Here is an 18770-nt window from a genome sequence, read left to right as displayed (position 1 = left end):
TGTTCAATAGATAGCACAGTTTCTTTCTTTCTGTTTGATGCAAAGCACTACAAGAACCTACAACCCTGTATAGGTAATAAATCATAATGCAGTGCTACTGAAAATAAAGTGTAAAGAATATGTTTGAAATATGTAAAATCAAAGTAATGGAAGCCAAAAGGAAAACCAGAAAACTCCCACTCTGAGATGAATCTTAATGAACAGTAAAGTAAAACTGTCCTACATCTTAAAACTAGAGATGTGTATGAGGCTTACACATGCACATGTTTAATGGATGGTAAAATGTATGGTGTGCTGAGCCTCCTGACTTGGTGGTACTTTCCCAGGGGCAGTTCAGCCTATAAGAGTCCAGTGACAAACAGAAATTATAATATAAGAAAGAACATTTCCAAGAAATTATTAGTTATACAGCAAAATACTTTGTAACATAACACATCAAGGTGTTACTCCATTAAATAAGGACATTGCGGACCAAGTTAAACTGTTTCTTCTAGAAAAATACAGACTAAGCCTCAAGCATGATACTGGAACTGCTGGCAGGTAGAAGCTGGAGATGGTAAGATCCTTCAGCTGTTCTAATAAGCATGTAATTTAGAATTACTTTTTTTCCCCTACATCTTTTGTACACGTCTTCTCCATGAAGACTATATACCTGTGGCTTAAGACCATTGAATTTCACTGTCCTGAGTGAGATAAGCCTGCATCACATCAGTACTGAACAGGGTCCATAAGCCCCAGCTGCATTCCTGGATTGAAAATGTGCTTTTCTGCATGTCTGTGAGAGAGAGCCTCTAGGTTTGGCTTTAAGAGGTCTGTAGTTCTAATTTTAAATGAAAGCAGGAAGGCACCAGGCAATGAGAGTGTATTCACTTGTGGTCATTCATTCCAGTGACCAGAATATGAAGGGAATACATGTGCTGTGCCTCTGACAAAGTTGGAGAGAAGAGAAAGCACCAGCACAATTAGCAGTGCCAACACTTTAGTATTACAAGTGCCAGCAACTTGTACACTTCCCCTTGTAAATTGAGAGATACATATGCCAGATCATGTATAAGACAACAGTGAAAATCAGAGAATTCTCATAGGAATTATAAAAGATAATACAAGCATACTGTAAGCAATAGCCTACAAGGCTTAGATCAAAACAGGTTAGGTCTTCAAGAAAAAGCGTGTATTTTGCCCTCAAGTGGGTCAGGGTTCTGAACTGAAAGACAGTTTCTCTTCTGCATTTCTGCTGACCCATTTTGTTATGTGGGTTAGGCTTTGCCTGCAGGGACACAGATCATATAATGCAAGTCACTGGGCAAACTCACCAAAACAAGCTTGAACTCTCAGTACACGTGAACAGCAGAGAAAGAACATTTAGGATTTTGCTCCAGAACAGACCAAAAATTTTAAATTCTACAAACAATTCACCACTGGGAAAAAATGAACAGAAAACTGTCATTGGATAACATTACTTAACTTTTAATCCTTGATTTAAACAGTTGGTAGGTTGGGGGGGGGGGGGGGAAGTCATACTGCCATATATAAGTCACAGATCCACAAGTGGCAACTGAGCATTTGGAATTTATATTCCTTGTCTTTTATGAAATGTTCATACTCTTGCCTTTCATATCTGAGACCAGAAGTGGGAGAACACTACCTAAGCACTAAAGAGTTTAGGTGTTTGGGAGTTACATTGCCAATGTAGTTAAAAACAGATTTTAGGTAAAATTTGGACTTTTTTTTGTTACCTTTGATTACCATTGGAAAGTCACATTCATTTTCAGAGAATGTGCCTTCAGATGTTTTTACTGACTAGATGATTTTTATTGCAGAAAGCAGAAATCATCTAGTTACCTTCTCATAAATAAATTAGTATGATAAGGTTGCATAGTATTTTATAATGATAATTGATAAATGGTGATGATTTAATTGCACTTCCTCTAGTAATAATCTTAAAATGCTCAAATGAAGTTCCTATGATTGGCTTTCTTGTGAGTTAAATCTCCCTGGAGTCTTCAGTCATCCCTTTTCTACATCCGGAGATAACTTGCTTTAGCTGTTTTAAATAATACAAATCAATTATAACACACAGCTGTTTAACAAAACTTCTAAATGTTGCTACAGGTCTCTGTGGGTATTTCCTGATGGTTTATAATGACATCAATTTAGCACACCTGGTAAGATCTGTGTGAGCTGGAAGTAGCTTAATTCTGCAATAACAGGAAAATTAAGGAGTATTTATGGATTACTGTTGCATTTTAGAACCCTTGCCAACTGTGATTTTAGCTTCTTTTTATGAAGAGTCAGAAATGGAATTGCAGACATTGCATGTCTGTGTCCTGAATAGTTTTCTTGTAACTCAGTGAGTGCTTTTGAGGATATCCTGTATTAGTTATTACTCCTATGTATTTCAAAAGAATGGCTCTTTGCCTTTGTGAATTAATGGATGCTAGAAATTGGTTTTTCTGAAGAAGCTGCTTTCTGTGTATCTGGTGTAACTTTTCCTGAAATGCAAACAGAATAGCTTTCCTCAACTGTCCTGCAGTTGATTTATTCTGTTCTGTGGGAATTAGGATGAAATCCCAGCCCTGCATCCCCCTTGTCAGTATCCTGGGGGAACTTCTGGATTCCTCAGGCTTCTAGCCCTGTTTTTTTTCCCTTGGTTGCATGGCATTTCAAAAGTACTTATTAAGCCAGCTATATATTGGCCTTTAGAATTAATAAGAGATGTAAATGTTCAGGAGGGTGGATTGGGGAGAAACAGAAATATCACAAGAGAAGTTGAAAACAGGATGAATGTGAAAATAACTCTGAAGGTCCTGAAGAGATTTCAATTCATAGAAGAGAACAAAACAAGAAACATTCTGTAAAGCTTTGAGTAACTGGATCCAGCTAAAAGAAATTTAAGATAAATGGTAATAAATGGTTGTCTGTACAAAGGAATGAAGAAACAAGTCACCATGGTAATGGATGCCATCAAGATGTGTTTCTCTCACATATGCTCTGATATTTAGCAGAGAAATCCAGTATCATTTTAGGTAGATACATAGTGGCATTGTGTATAAAAGCTCCAACCTAATGGTCCTCCTTTATGTAAGCCAATGGCAGATCCACCATATGAAAATCCAGGTATGATGCACCAGAGGCATCCAGTTGGCAGAAGTCCAAAAGTGACATGATGCAATGCTAAATGATGAGACAATTTAATAGAGAAAAGACCCATAAGTATAGGAGAAACTATCAAGACCAAACAGTGGAGAGCAAAGAACAGAAAAGAAGCAAGGTGGGAGAAAATTTACTGTTTAAGTGAACAGGTTTTACCATGGGTAGGGTATAGTTTATCAACCAGGAATTGATAAAACAGAGATAACTAAACTTAAGTTCATTTTAAAAGGCTGTATTTTATCTCCTGTCATTTTGGAAATCTCCCCTGATGTGAATGGGGCAATTAAAAGTGATTGCGTAGTTACAGCCAGCCCATAAGTACTGGTGAATGTCAAATTTTGTCTTCTATTTTTACACACCTGCTTTTCTAACTTATGGCCTAATGATGCATAGTTACCTATTAAAAGGTGAACTATAAAGACCTATTTATTTTCCAGACACCTTCTAGAAGTTGCTATGAAGTATTGGAATATTTATTGGATCGGGCAGTAGATGAAGGCAGTATTCATTTCTTGTCTTTGTCCTGACAGGTGTTTATAAAACTGTGTCCAGAATAGAGCAGCTTCAGTAGTGGAAAGTGAAATGTTCCCACCTCAAAGTACCACGTAGGTTGGTAGTGAATGGCTCTCTAAGGAAAAGCAAGCAGAAAAGAAAGCTGAATCTAGGTCTCTTGCATCTGAAATGAGTTCTCTACTTGCTTGTAGAGTCAACTGGGGTAAAACAACCATCTCTTCTTCCTATATGATATGTTCTGTGGGAGACCAGGTTTGGTAGGCTTGCTATATGAAGGCTGTGGGATACTCTCATTGCAGACATGCTAGGAGTCAAAGATGTTGATCTTATTTATGAGTTGTAGTTGTTTATGCACATAGTGAGAAACAGAAAACTGCTTTTTTTTTTTTTTTTCTTTCAGGGGGGGACAGATTTGACAGTCTGAAAAACAGATATTCCTAAGGTTAGAAAGATGCTAAGTGAGAATTTCAGATGATGTTAGATATATACCCCTGAAAATGTGTGCCCAAGTCCATTTTTTTGTTCTTCTCACCTGTGCCAGTCTTTGTTATTTTTTGTGCTTGTTTCTGTATTGAAGCAAACAAGATAATTTTAAAAGCTGGTGAATGAATCTGATTGCAGTCAGAAGAAGCATCACCGAAAGTTTTGTTACAAAAACAAAACTGTGAGTGTTATGTTGTCATAAACCACGACCTTCCTCTGAGAAACCCATAATCACAATCAAGTGTATGAGCTAAGGCTTAATCAATGCGTAGGGATGATAGAATGTAAAATCAAACATCCAAGGATAGAAATCGAATTGCATTATAATAGGAGGTTCAGCAGTTGAAAAACTGCCCAATAAAACAAGAATGAAAGCTTGGTGACTTGAAGGTCCTGTAGAAACAGTCTAAAAAACTAAACTGTAACTCAGGGCTCTGAAGAATTATGGAAGTTACAGACCGTGTGCTTCCTCCTTTCTTCTCTATACCATGCCAGTTTTTACTAAAAACAGTTCAGACCCAGTGTATCTATTATCAAAATGTGAATTCAAAATCTGTATGCATATCCCTAAGCACGTGAGCGGACAAGTTTCATGTAAGGTATCATGATTTGATGTTTTGCTTGTGCTAGTGCCTTGGAGATGCCCCAGAAAGAAAGATATTGACAGCATTTGGGTACTGACTCTAAATGCAGTAACTGGTGAGGTCAGATGCAGGCCTGAATTTCAGGATTGTAGCAACTCACATTTTTCGTCAGCCTGAAATTCTGATCCCAAATGGGTTCAAAAACTTAGATTCTTAAGAAGTTTCCAGTGGTTACATAGATATGGAAGTATCTTTTCTGTGGCACAGTAAAAAAGATTAATCTAGTGGTCTAACTTATCATAGAACCATTAAGGTTCAGAAAGACCAGTAAGATCTTCCAGTCCAACCATCCACCTGTCACCACAATGTCTGCTAAACAGACAGGGTGACGTGGTCTCTCCTGAGCTTCCTCTTCTCCAGGCTTAACAATCCCAGTTCCCTCAGCCTCTCCTCATGAGACTTGTGCTCCAGACCCCGTGCAGCTTCATGGCTCTATTTCATGAATACATCTTCCTTAAAAGGTTATTTCTCCTTAGGTACGTTCCTGCTGTTCTGTAACCTTGAATAAATTCCTAAGAAAGGAAGATCATTGTTGTCTATGCGTAGCCTGTTAAAAGATCTTCTGCAATGGTTAAAGTCTTAGCTTAAAAGCTCACCTTGTATAACCCATAAATAGAAACCAACACCAGCTGAGGAAGGCTGGTGGTGATTCTACTGTTTTCCTTCTGTTGTTCATGCATCTTCAGTTTTAGACTATTCAGCTCTTTTTTGATTCTTCACTTACAATGTTCAAAGCTGGTATTTACTAATAACACCTCTATGACAAAAAGGGATTTTAGCAACTCTGTCCCACATATTACTGATATTAAGTTTCAGAATCATAAGTAAAAAGGAATTTTCTGACTTCTGACTTTTTCCTCCATATATATTTGCCAGTTTCTTCTGAATCATCTGTTTTTCTTCTGTCATTTGGTACTTACCAGGTAGTTGTAATATCATCTCTCTTACATGTCCATTCTGTCATATAAAAAGTAGCTTTCCAAACCTAAACTTCCAAGAACAGCAGAGAATTGCAGTATTTTTCCAGTGTCTGTGCTTTTTCAATATGTAGTTAAGTATCTGAAAGACATATTCTTTATAGTACTTCAATAATCCTGTCCATTACATCACTTAATTTATAGCGGTGTTAACAGAAAAATCAATAAACATTATTTCTAAAATGTCAGGGATGTTAATGGTGTGATTTAGAAAAGGAAAAAGATTCAAAACTCTGAGCAGAGCACGTTGATATAGTGTGGTAGAGGCACATCTTGCTGAAACTGTGGTAGGGAGGATTTAAATCATTATGGCTCAGTCATCTTGAAAAATGTGTGTAGGTAGCTATTCTTAGACATACAAATCTTTCTTGCCATATTGTGGGATTTTGCTAAGTGGGGGAGGCTGTATAAAGTATGTCTTAACAGAAGGTTGCTAAGATTGCTCTTAAATCATTTTGAATCATATCAACAGTTGCTATGGATCCCCTGCTAATATTTTTGGAAAATTATTAGTACAACATCCTGAGAAAAGGGAATATTACCAGCATGGATTGGAAGGTTGTTTCAAAGGGAAAAAATCTAAGAATGGAGAAGTGGGGTGAATACTTATTTAAACTAAGAGTTTCTGTGATGTATTGAACTTCTGTGGCTGAAAACAAGGCACAGTAGTGTACAATCTAGCAAGTAAGTTTTGTTTAAAAATTGAGCATTAATTAATAATGTATAGTCACAATGAGTCAAGTTTCTTCCAGTAAGACTTTATGGGCATAAAGCTAGTCTGACTAATTTTATAGGAGGAAAAGACCAAATGGTGGACTAATACTAAATGGTGTAACATAAACAAAGAGGCTTAGCTGATAATGTTCATATAGAAATAAAAAGTGGTAGGAGGATCCTTGCCAATTGCCGGTGTACAGTTCAGGATAGCCTTTCAAGCCCTAGCAATCAGACCTAGTACTTGAATTGATCAGTTATTCTGAAGTAGAGGTTTAACAATATTTCAACACTGATTCATAATTAATTGAATGAATTACAGTGTAATAGTATTGATCCTCATCGTTCTTCTTCAGTAAAAAAAAAAAAATGAGTCAGTGCTACATGTCGCATTTGCAGTTTCTCTGGCAAGAGGAATTCCACAGATATCTTCTGGAAGAGATTTTGTGAAAGAGATGAAATAATACATTTTCTACCTGGTCTGACATTATTCATTGTGAGCTGAGGTGTCTTTCCCTTGCAGCAGACCTGTATGGATCCAGCAGTTAATTACTAGAGCGAAGCTGGGTACCGAATGTTCCCCTCTTATTGAATACTTCTATGAAAAATTCTAAAACACACTGTAACACTAATTGCACAATATGAGAGAAGTGGTTATCATATACGTCATATTCAATTAAACTCCATGTGAAAGACAGTTGACACAATCATAAAACTGTTGCAAACTTCGTAAGAATGTCCAATTTTGTTTCTACAGCGTGGGCTTTTGGTCAAGCCCTTCTGCAGATTTTTTTTTTTTTTAATTATTATTAATAAAGCTCCTACATTGCCATTTCAAATGGAATTTACGTATTTGCTCCTAAGCACCTGTGCTCTCAAGTTTTGAAGCAGCTGCTATCAGCAGTTCAAAAGCATTTAGAGAAATTAATGGAACCACTTGTCCATAAATGGCTATAAAATTACCTCAAACACAGTAATACAACAAATATGCTGAAGCTGTACAAGGGGGATGAACCACAGAAAAGGGCCAAACTTGTGTTTTTATAAAATGGCCTTTCCAATTGCAGCTGGCAGACATAAGATATGTTGGATAAGGAGATGGATGTCTTCTACAGAGTCAGATAGTTAATGAAACTGCATGGAGACTCCAAAGCTCACAAAGCCATGTGATGGCTCTTGAAGTTGAAAGTTAATTGGAGCTCTACTATGGCCCTTTTTGTATATTGCATTCTGACTGCATTGCAGCATAATTCAATAATAAGGGGATATACCACCAAAAATGACCTTGCAGAATGGGAGCTGTGGCTCCTTAAGAAAAGGTGAGCTCACACTTGCATAAGCTTTTGGTCTCAGGAGAGAGTCTGGTGTTTCATTTGTGCTGTTACAGACACTGATGTGTTCAAAGTCTGTTTTACACTCTGGATGCTGGATCGGATTGATCCATTTGATCAATCATCAAAGCATTTAGTTGCAGTCCTGAGAAGGCTTTTCACCACTGCTGGAGACAATTTCATTTCCTTTGTGCATTTTCTGCTGTCCACCTTTGTTGTGCCAGCATTTCCTTTTTTGTTGGATATTAATCCCAATTTAAACTTCTGCCTCTGCTAGCTTGTGTATGAAGATCCTTGACTACCTTCAGCAAACTTGTGACAGGTCAAGCTTATAGGTCATACAGTTTGTAGCCTACTGTGAAGCCTGTCGTGAATAAAATTGCTATGGTAATTGACAGTGTTACAGGTCTGTGCAAGAATATAACATATGCAGTTTCAGTAGTTGTTCAGAATACTGGTCCAACAAGTGGTATTTAAAGTAACAGGCAGTACAAGGTCCTTTAAGTGAAAGAGAAGAAGGCATTATAGGAAGAGATGAGAAACAAAGAAAGTCTTCCCTTGGCCCAAACTCGGAATGAGGGTTCACTCGCACTTTTATGGACGCTTTATTGCTTCCTTATATCTGATATAGTTACACTAGCATCCTGCTGCTTTGCTGCAGCAGAATTTTGCTTTTCATTCATTACAATGTGATAACTGTCTCTAACAGTTTGACTGTACTCTAGCTATCAGTCATACTACCTTACTGATAAATGGTAGAGAGGAGGTGGAAATGTTTGCCATCACATTTGCTAGTTGCAGTATTTCAAGCTTAAAATTCCAATGAAACCTCTCTTTCCAACATCTTTTTGTCTAGAAACTCCTGGAACTATAAAGTGAGCCCTGTAGGGGTGCATTTGTCAAATGCTATTACAGATTATTATTTTTTTAATGTACCATTTTTTTAATCAGGGTGAGAAATCTGTCCCCAGAATCTTTTCCATACTTCCACAGCTTGCTGGATCTTTCAGTTTTGCGCCTTAGTTGAATCTCTTAACTTAAGAACAGATTTTAAATAGTAATTAATTAAGACTATATGCTACATAACTAAAATTGTGACAACTGAATTAATCTCATTTTGGCAAGCATGGAAGAAGAATCATCTGTTTATTTTCTTGGAAAAATGGCTGAGATGCCATTTCTTGACAATGTAATTATGGACCTGCCAATTTTTAGCTATAGAGTTTTCTTAAAGAATCCTAAATGCAACTTACATGCTTCTGAGGAGTTTAGGCTTTGAAAACATAATTGTGAGTCATCTACTGCTTTGATTCCAATTGTTCTTAAATTTAATAATCAGAACCTCATTTTACAAGTGTAAGTATTAGCAGTGTTGTCTATTCTTGATGTGTGTTATGCTTGTCTTAGCTATGCCTTTCAAGGATATTATTTTAGATGTTAAATAAAATACTTAATTTATATATAAACAGTAAAAAAGGATCATCATCTCATTGCTCTGGAATTGATGAATTGATTTCAGGAATGAAATATACTAGATCTTGGTTATCTAGTTGTTTATTACACTTTTTAAATTCTCTGCTCTTAAAGTATTACAATAATTCGTTAACTCTGCACAAAGGTACACATACACATCAGGTCTTTCAGAATTTCTGTTGTTACCACTGTTGTTAGTTAGAGAAGTCACTACATAGAGATGATGATTATCTTTTGAATACACCTGAAATAGAAAGGACCTAAAATGTTAAGTAAACTGAAGTAAAAGTTCCTATTTAAACTCATTTCCATCTGCTGCCCTTGAAAAACTCTTTCTGGATAACAAGCTTTTTCTGTGACTTTTTAACTTGTGTTGTGTATTAGACAAGAGAAGCAAAAAGCTGTCTTCAAAGATTGTGGACAGAAGTACTGTTCTGGTTTTGGATACACTTTGATAGTTCTGATAGCTTTAAAAACAGGAAAGCAAGATTGATATGTTTGTGACATTTGACTGCAGACATGTTCAAGTGTCACATTCAACAGAAGCTGCAGCTGTCAATACAAGTAGCAATAAGTTAGCAATATGGAGGTGACATGTGTGGAACGTAGTGGTCAGATCTCTGTCCAAAGCAGGAAAACAGTTTTATTGTAAAATGTAGACAAAAGGCTGCATTGAGGCTTAATGTCATTAGCAGGGTTTTAGATGTCATTTATGGAAAAAGCAATGTCAGTTTGTGCCATGAAGTGTTTCTTCAGAACCATAATTTACACCTTCCTGGCCATGGTGGATTCAAAGCAGCAGGTACAAAGTGATAGGTGTGCTTCATCTCACAGAATTTCTGGGTATGTTGAGTAACATCATGTATTTGTGCTGTGGAATCTGCCAAAGCAACTCCATTTTCCTCAAGAAAAATCGTAGCAGTTTGATTAATTGCTTTTTCAGCTTGGTCTTCAAACTTGATGCAAAAAGAAAGCTTAGTTGGCTGTGTGGGGTTTGTAGTAATAAAAGGATTAACGTAAACTTGCCACTGAAGTTAGTTGGTATGTCTTTACAGATACACAGAGAACACATCTATTAAATCATAAGGACAGTTTCAACTGCTCTTCTGCAAAGAACTTGAGCATAAATCAGAATCCCTCTGGAGGCTTCCCCAAAAAGTGATTCAGTAATTGCAGAAACTTGCTTTTTTTAGTCTGGTTTTCACTTTTTTGTTTCATTGGAGTCCTTATCCAGTCTGTAGTTTTCCCTAGCTCAGTATCAGTGCAGATTTATTTTGTGTATTTCAGAAAATGCAGGAGAACAGTGATAGCTGCACTTTTATAGTCATACTTTAGCAGTCTTTACAGATAGAAGTAGGTTATTTCATCTTCAGCTGGCTTAGCAGTAGGAGTGCTTCTCTGGGTTTTACTGCAAAGTTGCAGAAACTTTCCTCAGTTATATCAGGAGGATGACTTGGTTTCTGTCTGTAAATTGAAATCAAGGTGACTAAATATGTTGCCCATCTGAGGTAATAAACTGTATCTCATGCTCCCTAAGATAAAAGGAGCTTTTGAATCTTTTTTTTTTTTCTTTTGATCTGTTATTACAGCAAGCACATTTCTTTCGCCAGCCTTTTTGCCAGTCTGAAGGCTTTTTTTTTATTATTATCATTTCTCTGTAACCAATACCAATCCTATTACTTAAACATTAGTTTTATGAAGTGGCTGCATTAATAGCAATGCTGTGACCCATGTCAGTAGAATGGAAAAGTGCTATACAGTCAGTATTCTAACAGCTTTATTGCTACAATCTGCACCTTCTTACTGAGTGATAAAAGTTCCTGGTGTAATTGCATTTCCATAATGCTGCTCCTGCAACATAGCAATAGCACAGTTACGAGTTTCTTTTGTAGTATTTGCATTATTAGAGGAAAAACTTGTGTAAGGAAAAGGAAACAGTAGGAGAGAAACATTTGGAACATTTTTCATCTGACAGCTGTTGCTGTCCTGTTGCCTTTGCACCATAGCTAGTTCTTGTAATCACGATGTGCATACGGCTCAAAGTTCCTGTAGCCCTCATTCATGGGAGTTTGTTACTTCTTACTTGCTTTTTTGTACCTGAACTGGGGCAGATGTGTAATTGAAACATGAGGTCATCTTTTGACCTCAAATTCAACACGTTAGGTTTCACATGTGTACAGTTATCGTTCTGCTTGTGGGACATGTGTTCAATCTGAAAAGCAAAATTTATTACTGTTTCTCTGAATGAGAGAAATTTGATCTTATTGAAAAGTAAGTTATGTTGGCATATATAAAAACAAGGAATGAAAAAGGAGTTTGTGAATTTGAGGTTGTAAAATACTTCTAGCATCATAATCCTGAGTCAAGGATTTTTACTTAAAAACAAACATTTGTTTGAATAACTGTGGTTAAGAGTTGGTGAAAAGGGAAGGACATGCGGCTTCTTTATTCGTTGTGTCACTATTCCTGTGCCTCTAAGTGGAAGAGATTTTGAGGTCATGATTTATTAATTCTACAATGTTTTTCTGACCTGATAACTGGGATTGCAAGCACTGATGGGAAGATACCTGAAAACAATTGGTTCTGGCTTGTTTAGTAAGATATCCCACGTGGAAGTTCTGACACCCCTCAGTGAGTTATTTTTGTAAAGTGACATCATGCAAACAAGATCTGGGCAGAGGTAGTTCAAGCACAAATCTCTTGCACTATCGTACATGGCCATAAAAGTTATGATATATGCTCAGAGGCAGGTTAATGTAGCACTGGAGAAAATAGAAGCCATTACTACTGGACAATCTCCAGTTATGACACAGAAGATAAATGGTGCTGTTACAATAGATGTACTGACAACAAAATACCTGCTGGCTGGGGAGAACAGCAGAGCATAGTTCAGCTACCTAGAGGCAATTACCCATTACCTGAAGTAATGTTTATTTTTAATTTAAATCTGACATGGGTAGTATTTCCTACATGCACTGCTAGATAAAGTGACATAATCCAATTTAATGGAAGTTTTGTATTTTATTCTACTTGCACTTAGGAACTACCCAATTTTTGCCACTGTTCAGATTCATGTCTATTGTTTCACTGTGTTACAGGCACTGCACAGAGAGGGGATAAAGCTTACACCTTCATTCCTCATAACCTTGTGAGGGAAATCCAGTTGTGTTAGTAAATGATTACAGAATGGTTGAAGGACGGTAACAGAGCCTTTGTGTCCCTGACAGATTTTGAGAGCAGACCTTTCTACAGCACATAGAAAAAGCTGCTTCTAAAACAGAGGTGTTTTTCAGTCTCAGTAGCCAATAGTGTTCGTTTTCATTGTTGTTGCCAAGAGCTCAAGCATACTACCTAACATAAACCTCAGTAGAAGTTTAAGCTTGCCAGTTTGACCTCAGAATCCCACCCCAGTAAGCCCAACCCAGCTGCAGGGATGGTTCTAGCTGCTCAGCTAACAAGTAGGAAGCTGTCACACTGCTCAGTCACATTCTGTAGCATTCTTAAACAGAGGTACATTCATCGCCAAACTACCAATAAGATATTTTACATCTCTCTTCCACCTCTCTTATGTGGTTTTATATGAGAGAGCTGAGCAGACAGCTAGAGAAATGGGTGCAGATCATCCTTTTGGATCATTCGTGAAGTTACCTAGTAAAGACAGTTTTCTGCAGGGAGTAAACTTGGCAATGATTTCAGCTTTCACATTCACTGGAGCTAGTTGCTCCCTGTAAAAATCTGTTTTCCCATTAAGGTTGGTTCAAACTCAGAGATACACAGATGTGTGGTGGACTGCAGTGCCTGCCACTGAGCAGCGTTACAGCTCAGTGTAGGGATAGCTGCAAGAAGATAAAGTTGCAAATTTCAGACAAATTGCCCAGGTATTGCTGTCCAGAAGAGTTGAGAGCACCCTCTAAATGAGTTCTTTCCATACAATGCCAAGGACTAATTGTGAGAATGGACTTGCAAGTCACACACACAGTAAAAGGCACTGCTATATGAGTGATCAAAAACAAGAACACTCTTTGTTATTTAAAGTGATCTTTTTGTGTGTGTGTAAAACTTCGGTAGGACTCTATGCTTTCCACCTAACAGGTGTACAGAAGAGGTTAACTGAAGACTTGTGTTACTGTCCTAGCATTTTACTCAGAAAACTGTTTCACGTGCACACTGCCTACATTTCCTGACAGCACTTTGCTCCTACCTGGACTACCCCTGGGTTGACAAGATAAGCCACTGCCCTTAGTTCTGGACTCATCTGCAGCCACAACCACCAAGGCGCTAATTAATGCTGATTTGCCTGTATGAAGCCAGACAGTTGCATATACAGCCATCATATAATAATGAGTTCTAGCCACTGGCAGCCCAGGCTGACTCTGAACTGGTGACCTGACAATAAGAAGGCTCTGTAGCTTGATATCCATTCTGAAATCATTCAGAGCTTTGAAAACTCCTGTGTTTTGTTTTTTTTTTTTTTTTTTGCAGCTGTCTGGTAGCTCCTCCTCAGGTCTGCTGTGTCAGTCATTTAACCTTGAGTATACATTAAACCTCATGGGGAGTCCATTATGTACAGGATTTGGAATTCAAAATTGGACTGAATCAGATCTGGTGCTCTCAGAATGTTTTCCTTGACTGCTCAGCAGCTCTCCACCTTGCCTCAGCCATTTCCCTTTTTAGAGACTCCTGATAATGGGCCTTGGCTTGGTATTTCTTTTATTCTCTTCTCCTTTTGTGTTCTTCCTGTCAGACAAGCAGTGTGTGATGTATCCTGTCTTTCAGGCTTCGAACAGTTCTGAACAGTGTGCCATTCTTGCAGTTTCATTCCTTTTATTTAGGATGGGAAGAATAAACTGATGCAATAACCTTCTTGAAAAATTCACACTTTAGACATGACTGTTTGCTTGACCTTAGTGGAATTTCTTGCTGAAGGATCTGTGCAGTAATAAACTTTTCTGACTTCATGGATGCTTCATTGTTGACATTAGAAATTATGTGTGCTGTAGCAAGATTTGGACCACGCCGGCACTTCTGTTGCTTCAGAAACTGCATGAAGCAGCCCTTCATAAGTTGACAAACATGGTAGACTTGGGAGGAGGAGGGTTTGACTAAACCAAACCAAGTGTTCTCAGAGCCTTTGTCACATGCTCATATGTCACATGTTGACACTAAAAATAGGACCAAGGATTTTACCCTTTTGGAAAACTGGGTAGCAAGGCACTCTGCTTTTTGATATGGACATCTAATTGTTAGAGCTGGGGAATTCTTCAGTCTCACTATGACATCTTGTAAGAAGAGGAAAAACTAAAAGAGAAAGGCAGAATGTAAGGTTAATTAGTTATTTTAAGAAATGACCTCTGGCCTCCATTTCTCATTCATAAGTAGTTGTATCAACCAAGAAGTAGGAGGGTATAGAATAAAATACCATGTCACGAGATGGTTGGGATTGACTTCAGGCTCGATATTCAGCTTTGAGAAATTGCGCTTTTTTTTTCAGAGTGCTAACATATTTATTTAAGATGATCTTCTCCATTCTTTTTGGGTGTGTGTACTAACTCTTTATGCTCTTCACTCAAGGAAATTGACTCAAATTGTTGCTTTATCTTTGTTTAATTACTTTGTAAACATTGTTAACTAACAGTTTTTACTATCTTTGAGGACTAACACTGGCACAAGCTGTTTATTTTCTAGAATTTCTTAGAGATGTAAACTGATCTAAGCTAGCAGATAATTTGAATGTATTTTTTGATTAAAACTGTCAATATTTCTCAATGGAAAAAAGCATCAGTTCACTGTCACCAACAGCAGATGGTAGCATTAATGCATAAGTTACCTACTTGCACTGCAGTGTAAAAACACAGCCTTCTGAACATTACTTTTATGTGTTCTGAAGCTTTTGGATGTTTTTTAAAGTTCTCTTAGGCAAAAAATGATGGCTCCTCATGGGTGTGTTTTCAGCATGAGAAACAATTGTCCTTTAACTGAAAGACATAATATGGGATATGCCCTCTTTGCTGAAGATGACAGGCCAGGATTTGTTTTCTGTTTGTAAGCAAAGAGCTGGAGAAGGAGTTTTTATCGTGTAGCAAGAAGTCTTGATGAGCCTCCTTTCTTCAGTGTAGGCAGTGCAGTCACAGAAGCAGGGAACTTTGACTGCAACAGCCTGGAAGAGGAAATACGTATGTCTCAGAGCGTTAAATTTGTGTAGTTTTTTCTCAACCAACCAGAAACGGAGCAACCACTAGAAGCAAACTGAACAGGGTCTTTCCTCAGGATCAGTTGCCCATCACATCAGTCCTTGTGGTTGGTATATGCTGAGGTCATGGTGAGCAGCCCTGTGCTGCCAGCCAGGCTCGTGTCACAGAGGACATAGTGTGGAAGTGATGATCCTGTTGTGTAGTCAGGGTGGCCTGTGCCTGGTTCCCTCCTTGTCCCTCCTGTGCGTGGTGCTTTGAAGCTTCAGCAGATAGCCACACACACTGTGTTCAGTTATACACAAGCTACCCTTTGCCCTTTGTGTCTGACATCCTCCTTGTCTGGGATCACCCCCTAGCTGTTCCGTGGTATCCCATATTAAGTCCTTATACCCTTGCTGAATATGAGGGTGAAGTAGAATTTGTTTATTTTGGTGGAAAGCAATAACAGTGACCTCAGCAGCATTAAAAAATCAGTTTCCCAAGGCATGGTGCATGGAGACAGTCAGATGTGCTGATGCCCTGTATCACAGATGGAAAAGCAGGTGTGAGATCCCTGTTACAGCCAGGGATTGAGTGCAGGCTTGATTAAGTCAGAACATATGCTCAGTGTGAGTGGCTGTTGGAGAAGAAAGCAAAACCTTCACGGAACATTGGATTGAGTTTTCAGCAGTTCCCTGTGCTGTGTGAAGTTGGAAGGGAACACAGAAAATCTTGTTGTGGGGAGTGTGTCTGACTGCAAACTTAAACACAAAATGATTTTTTCCTCAGGACAATTTTGATTGGGCTTCCTGGCAGACAATGAAAGTTCAGGACATTTTTCTGTAGAATAGCCTAAATGAGGACATTCCATCTAGTGAAAACTAAAGCTACCTCCATGGCTCTTCCTCCTTCTTGCTTCCCCTTACAAGCTCCTCATTAAAGTCTGTTTACTTCCCAGCAGAAGTTTGACAGGGCTTTATGTTAAAGAGATTTTCCATGGAGCTGCTTTGTTTTACATATTACATGTGAGCAAATACAATAGTTTTGCCTACACTTGCATTGGAGAAATACTGATACAGTAACTTGAGCTGCTTTTGGAAACCTTTACATATGAACTAAAACTGTGACATGATGTACTTGGTGGCTTTATTTCTCTTTTAGGTGAGATAATGTGCTGTTAAGTATTGATTTGTTAATGACTTAATAGAAAGACAACGTGGGTTAAGTTCTGAAAAGAGAAAAATTGCATCAAATGAACCCTTCTACATCTTTTTCAAATGCAGATGACATATTTTCTGTTTTCTTTCTATATAATGAAACAACTGACATTATTTCTTAGGAGCATCCCTTACTTGGACAGCCATTTTTTGTTCTACACCCCTGCCGGACTAATGAGTTCATGTGCTCTGTAATGGCCGGTTCACAAAAAGACAACAGGTGAGAAACACTACTGTGATTTGCAAGGTTTATATGCTATAGAGTCATATGGGAAGTGGACATGGGGGCAGAACAACTTCCTTAGTCCAAATGGAAGGGGATTCTGTATTGTCACTTCACTGCTGAAAATTATAACACACTTGATATAGCTCAAATGAAGGAGTAGCCCCATTTTAAAATACCTTATGGCTGTCAACTATATCTGTAATCCAGGAAAAGCTGAGTAAGAGCTTTATGGATTCTTTATGTCTTTTTTTTTTTCTAGACACAGAAATTACATTGTATTGTGGCTAAGTACAGTAGGCCCAGTTGTGGGTCTAAGTCTACCCTTGAGTTATGCAAAGCTAGGACTTGAAGAGAATACAAACACCGAAATTGATTGAAATTTTATTGAAAGGTAAGAGAATGCATGACCTCCATCACCTCTTCTTTCTCACATCATCCTCCAAAATTATAAAAAAAAAATAGATAATTGACAAAAACATTATCTTTGCCTCTGGAGATCTTTGTTCAGTTCATTTAGGACTCAGATTTTGATATTTTGCTTATACAACTGCCTTGTTACCTTTCATGTTTTGCAATGAAAATTTACACTGAAAGATATGTTTGGCACATTGCTGTGACCTTTCCTAACTGTCAGAAGGTTCCTGAGAGGGAGATATCTCTCAGGTGTATAAGAGCATATTGTGTCAGACCTTCCAGCACATGGTTGATGGTGCCATCTGTCAAAACTCTGCTGCACTAATTTGAATTTCATCCCTTCTCTTTTTCCTGTTTGATGTCTCCACTTCAGACCCCTGAGCTTGAAGACAGGTAATACAGCCATGTAGTAAAGCTACTGCAGACTTTTCTAGAGAAGAAACAAACACAGACTGAAGGAATTCTGTGTGATTGGTAAGCAGTACAACACTGAAAGATCACTGTTCATGGCTCTTTCTTTGGCAAGCACTTGCCTAATTACAGGTGAAGCCTTAAGGATTGGCTGCAGTTCTGATGGCAACTCCCAAACACCACCAATACTTGTTCTCCCTTGTGGCAGCATTGACCTTCTGAAGTTGCTCATTTTCTTCCTCTGCTTTACTGTGGTTATGGCCTTAATAGGGCTTCACACAAATGCACAAACCTCTGGTTCCTGGATACAGAGTTGAAATGCTGTGTTTGAGTCTATTTTCACATTTCTACTGCATAGAGTATGAGAATATGTACAGAAAGAACTTGGAGAATGTGGTTTAAGATTGTAGCAATCCATCTATGGGACACTGCCTAGGGACCACCTTCTCTAGCATACACTGACCCTCATATTCCACATTACACACATAAAATATCAAAATCCCAGGATTATATTGTTACTAAGCAGGTATGGTTCTAGAGTTCAAGGTGCCTAATGCTATCCTGTCAGAACATCAGGCTTTTACCTGCCTCGGTGCCTTTGAAGGAAGCTTTGCCATACCCTAAGGGAGTAACTGTTGTAGTAAAATTAGTATTTATCATTGTACTAGTAGTTTTCACTTTTTGTCCCTATTCTGCAGTCTTTGCACAAGCATCCCCTGACAGCTGTTGAAGTTTGAGCAAGTAGGAATCACATAGTAGTGCAGTCAGTGAGAAACAGACGTAACTTCTGTACAAGTCATCTTGGATTCCTTCCCAATCACATTTATGTGTAATATAAAACAGACCACTAGTTCTAAGCAGGATGGAATTGAAAATTTTACTTTTTATGTTCAGCATTATCTAATGTATGCCACATCATAGCTGGAAATGTAAGATACAGCAGTTTTCAAATTGTTTTTTTTTTTTCTTTTTTCTTTTTCTTGATATTATGATTGGTTGCATATTTTAAATTTGCATCATATGTTTTTAGTGGATTGAAATAAA

The 18770-nt window shown here is 37.9% G+C and overlaps 1 protein-coding gene across 3 annotated transcripts in view; it reads left to right on the top strand.

The window, feature by feature from the left end:
* ATG10 (autophagy related 10) overlaps positions 1–18770 on the top strand; it is an 80942-nt gene extending 62172 nt beyond the window's left edge. For all 3 annotated transcript variants that reach the window (XM_090130998.1, XM_090130996.1, XM_090130997.1), the window contains 3 exons: positions 16798–16895; positions 17161–17292; positions 17689–18770. In XM_090130998.1, the coding sequence (XP_089987124.1) occupies positions 16798–16895; positions 17161–17278 (216 nt within the window). In that variant the 3' untranslated portion in view covers positions 17279–17292; positions 17689–18770. The remainder of the gene's footprint in view (positions 1–16797; positions 16896–17160; positions 17293–17688) is intronic.

The sequence above is a fragment of the Phasianus colchicus genome, chromosome Z (genome assembly GCF_987193195.1).
Source record: "Phasianus colchicus chromosome Z, bPhaCol1.hap1.1, whole genome shotgun sequence".
Classification (NCBI taxonomy): Eukaryota; Metazoa; Chordata; class Aves; order Galliformes; family Phasianidae; genus Phasianus; species Phasianus colchicus.
This window is presented reverse-complemented; position numbering and strand designations above follow the sequence as displayed.